General features: G+C 42.4%; 1 protein-coding gene across 1 annotated transcript in view; it reads left to right on the forward strand.

Moving 5' to 3' along the window:
- LOC139212420 (neuronal PAS domain-containing protein 3) overlaps positions 1 to 5,000 on the forward strand; it is a 294,675-nt gene that overhangs the window by 184,349 nt on the left and 105,326 nt on the right. Inside the window, exon 6 of the mRNA XM_070842965.1 lies at positions 4,050 to 4,073. Within this exon, the coding sequence (XP_070699066.1) occupies positions 4,050 to 4,073 (24 nt within the window). The remainder of the gene's footprint in view (positions 1 to 4,049; positions 4,074 to 5,000) is intronic.

Consider the following 5,000-nt stretch of genomic DNA (forward strand, 5'->3'; position numbering starts at 1 on the left):
TGGATCACATGACTCTCACAGACCAATGAGAGCGCTCGCTGGCTCCTTTTTGGAGGACCTCACCTCTTCTTCATCGTTTCCCATCTCTTTTCCTACCTGCAGCTTTTCATCTTCTATCATCCCTGTGCAGAGAGCGATATAACGGCTGTTTGTGGTTAAACCAAAAGGATCTTCCAGGTCTCTCTCTGTAGGGATCCTTTCCATGATGCTGTCACACACTTAGAATAACACTCTGAGCCTGTCAGTGGATCAAACAAGCTCTTTTAGTGGACCTACTGTGATATATTGCTCTGTTCAAAAAACACCAGACTTCATTAACAAAAACAGTAATTTTACCTCTCAGAACAAGAAGGTTCCCTGTTTACCGCTGACTTGATCAGTTAGTTTGTTTGTGTTATTGTGTGAGTTTTAAAGGCTTAGTTCAGATCCAACACAATATTTGTGTAATAAATAAGACAAACAAACTAACTGATCAAAGCAGCAGTACAGCAGCAACACCTGTGTTCTGTGAGCTAAAATTCCTATTTTTATGAATGTAGTCTGGTGTGTGTGCTGTTTGTGGTTAAACCAAAAGGATCTTCCAGGTCTCTCTCTGTAGGGATCCTTTCCATAATGCTGTCACACACTTAGAATAACACTCTGAGCCTGTCAGTGGATCAAACAAGCTCGTTTAGTGGACCTACTGTGATATATTGCTCTGTTCAAAAAACACCAGACTTCATTAACAAAAACAGTAATTTTACCTCTCAGAACAAGAAGGTTCCCTGTTTACCGCTGACTTGATCAGTTAGTTTGTTTGTGTTATTGTGTGAGTTTTAAAGGCTTAGTTCAGATCCAACACAATATTTGTGTAATAAATAAGACAAACAAACTAACTGATCAAAGCAGCAGTACAGCAGCAACACCTGTGTTCTGTGAGCTAAAATTCCTATTTTTATGAATGTAGTCTGGTGTGTGTGCTGTTTGTGGTTAAACCAAAAGGATCTTCCAGGTCTCTCTCTGTAGGGATCCTTTCCATAATGCTGTCACACACTTAGAATAACACTCTGAGCCTGTCAGTGGATCAAACAAGCTCTTTTAGTGGACCTACTGTGATATATTGCTCTGTTCAAAAAACACCAGACTTCATTAACAAAAACAGTAATTTTACCTCTCAGAACAAAGGGGTTCCTTGTTTACTGCTGACTTGATCAGTTAGTTTGTTTGTGTTACTGTGTGAGTTTTAAAGGCTTAGTTCAGATCCAACACAATATTTGTGTAATAAATAAGACAAACAAACTAACTGATGAAGGCAGCAACACCTGTGTTCTGTGAGCTAAAATTCCTGTTTTAGTGAATGTAGTCTGGTGTGTGTGCAGAGAGCGATATAACAGCTGTTTGTGGTTAAACCAAAAGGATCTTCCAGGTCTCTCTCTGTAGGGATCCTTTCCATAATGCTGTCACACACTTAGAATAACACTCTGAGCCTGTCAGTGGATCAAACAAGCTCTTTTAGAGGACCTACTGTGATCAGGTGCAGGTGTCCCAAAGGATCACCAAAACTTCCGTCATTTTGAACCCAAAATATATAAAAATGTGGTGCATGTTTAAAACTACTGAACACTTTCTAGCTAGTGTGTCCTTCTTATCTACGCCCGCTAACAGACACCACCTGTTAGCTACAGAACGAGTCTGTTTTATCCGCTCTCTCTGCTCCCCTGCCGGTGCTCAGCCTGCCAGCTGCCGACTCGGAGTAAAGGAGCATTCCTGACGTTTCCACAAAGATCTACTTTTTTTATTCCTTTTAGATAAAAATGAATTATTAACAATAAATGTACAAAATCACCACGACAACAGGCTGATTAATTGCATTGTCAGCTGGGATATAAATGTTGCCACAATTACTGCAAAAGAATAATTAATCCAAAATGAAATGAATCATTACGCACGGTGACAATAATTGGAATATTATATCTTAGTTAATAAAACATCAGCATCTTATATAAACAGAGTACAGTTTTAAACAGGGGAGACACTTTTCTCTCTCCACTCTTATCTACTGATCCCCCTCTCTTTCCAGTATTGACATATGTTGACCTTTCTGAACCTTCCTCTTCCCTCAACTCTCTCTCTCTCTCCCTTCGCCTCCCCTCCTCTCCTCTCTCCCCTCACTCACCCCTCGGCTCTCCTCTCCCTCCCTTTTCCTCTCTCTTTCTTTTATTGACATGTTGACCTGTCTGCACCACCTCCCTCCCCCTGTTCTCCCCGTCCTCCCATCCCTCCCTCCCTCTCTCTCTCTCTCTCTCTTGTGTGTCGGCATCTTGGTTTATGCTCTCTCCCTCTCCCTGGAGCCCTCCTCCCCCTCCTCCCCTTCCTCCTCCCCCTCCTCCTCCTCCTCTTGGCTATTGATTGGTTCATTTGATAGTTCTATCACCAATCAGCATGAAGTTGACCTTTTGGACTTGGCAATGATAGCAAGACGTTGAGTGTGTTTGTGTGTGTGTGAGTGTGTGTGTTTGTCCGTATAAGTGTGTGTTTGTGTGTGTGTGTGTGTGTTTGTCCGTATAAGTGTGTGTGTGTGTGTGTGTGCTGACCTTTGCAGGCAGAATGTCAGCCCGGCTCTTGATGCTGCTTGTCAGTGCATTAGTTGGACAGGAAGCAGTTCAGCTCTCTAACAGGAAGTTCAAACTCCTGTGTGGCTGACAGCGGGCGGCGTCATGTGACCTGATTTCACACTGTCACTTCCTCTCTGTCCCAACACGACGGAGCCGCTGGTACCAACAGGTTCGGTCTGAAGGGGCATCAACAAGTGATTTAAGACAAATCTGTTGTATCGTGTCTCTCATGTTTCACACAAAAGTGGTCAAACGTACAGACAGAAGCCTGAATTTGGAGTTTCAAGAATATTTACTGATTCACTGAGTGGTTGATGATTTTATTGGTAATTGTAATCGTGTCATGGCAACTTATGTAGTTCAGATTTCACTAAAAAATCCTCCACTCCAACAGCTGCCGTCCATTTTTGTCAAAGCCGTCTTTAACAAGATGTTTTTCAGCATCTAAAAATCCACTTTGACTGTTAATCAGCCCGTTAAATGGCCCTTTATTAGTTCTTATTTCTACCGCTGACACCTTCAGATGGATCAAAACTCCCAAACGATGCTGGTTGGGTTTAAGTTTAGGTGATAACAGCCTCCTGAAGGCCGCTAGCAGCCCTTTTAATTGGGCCTGATGTGTCACGATGGCACCCGTTCAATAGCTCGATAACAAATCAGGTGTCAGATTATTATATTAGATATTAATGTCGTCTAATACAGATACTGGAGCTGATACATTTGTTCTTTGTCGACTTGCAAACTCATTTGGTGACGTTCTTTTTACTTTTACTTTGGCTAAAATCTGATGGACTTACTGTTATTCAGGTGCAGCTTCTACTAATCAAGTTGAAATAAGCAGGACACCATTAAAAATAAGGATAAAAATAAGAGTTTCAGGATAAGAGTGGCTTGTTTTTGGTTAAAAATTAGTTAACATTATCTTAAAATAAGACTAAATGGGGATTTAAGTGAAATGTTGCGTTCAAATACAAGAAATTATAAAAGAAAAGAAGATATCAGTTTAGGGAGTCGTTCCTTAGTGATACAGGAGCCTTTGAGTCAATCAGTCCAGTGTGATATACATGCAGAGGTTCCTTCAGAACCTTCAATCAGCTCCTTGGTTCTTCTGACATTCAGGAAGAAGTGATCAATAAAAAAACCTGCCTCCATTTCAAAAGTCCCCTCTGATGCAGCCTGAACTCTCCGTATTCTGGCCTGAATCAGCCGGATATATTCATCATCTCCATCAGCTGGCAGACGGCCAGCAGACCAGGCGGCTTTAAAAAGGAGCAGCAGCTGATGGAAATAAAAACAGGTGAATATTGTGTTTACAGGAGCTTGGGGGGGAGTTTAGTCGTCCCGCTGCAGCCGAGGATCTGCTGCTCCGGTTGTTCCAGTTGTTGTTAATGTGCCAACTGGGAGCAGACTGGGAACCAAATGAGTGAACTGTGCCTTTAAAGCCCAGAGGGTCAGACTGTGTGGAGCCATGTGCTGGATGCAAAACACACAGCAGCGCTTTATTAATCCAGGACAGGTTCATCTTCATCATCTTCTTCACATCCTCTTTCTTCTCTCTCTTTCTGCTCTCTCGTGACTTCAAAACACCAAACGTCTGCTTCTTCTTCTGCTTCTTCTGCTTCTTCTGCTGCTTCTGCTTCTTCTTCTGCCTCTTCTTCTTCTTCTGCTGCTTCTTCTTCTGCCTCTTCTTCTGCTTGTGTCTCTTCTTCTGTCTCCTCTTCTGCTTCTTCTTCTGCTTCTTCTTCTTCTGCTGCTGTTTCTTCTTCTTCTTCTTCTGCCTCTTCTTCTTCTGCCTCTTCATCTTCTTCTTCTGCCTTTTCTTCTTCTGCCTCTTCATCTTCTTCTTCTGCCTCTTCTGCTTCTGCTTCTGCTGCTTCTTCTCCTTCTGCCTCTTCTTCTTCTTCTTCTTCTTCTTCTTCTTCTTCTTCTTCTTCTTCTGCTTTTTCTTCTTCTTCAGAATCCCAAACTCAAAATGAGTCTGAGCTTCAGAGGAGCACCTGAAGGCAACATCAACATTTGTCTTCTTCCTCTCTGCCCTCTATCAGTCTTTGATGTTAAGTGATGGAGACGAGTGCAGGAATATATAAAAGATGTAGACCAGTTTAAACTCTCCTCTGCGGGTGTATATATTACCCAAAATGCCCTTCTCCTCCATCCTTCTTTCTCTCTCCTCCTGGTGATTTCTTCTCCGTCTCGCTGCTCTTTATTCTCCTGCTTCTCTCCTCCTTTTATCATTCTCTCGTTCTTCTTCTCCTTTTGTTTCTCAGTCTTTTGTTGAGCAGCTGTTCATCTCTCCCTCCTCCACAGTTCTTACGTCACTCTCCTTCATCTCCTGCACTTATGTCCTCTCTTTTCTGGGTTCCATACTTTAAACACCTTAGATGTGTTGAGGGGAAACTCTGAAGC

The sequence above is a fragment of the Pempheris klunzingeri genome, chromosome 13 (assembly GCF_042242105.1).
Source record: "Pempheris klunzingeri isolate RE-2024b chromosome 13, fPemKlu1.hap1, whole genome shotgun sequence".
Lineage (NCBI taxonomy): Eukaryota > Metazoa > Chordata > Actinopteri > Acropomatiformes > Pempheridae > Pempheris > Pempheris klunzingeri.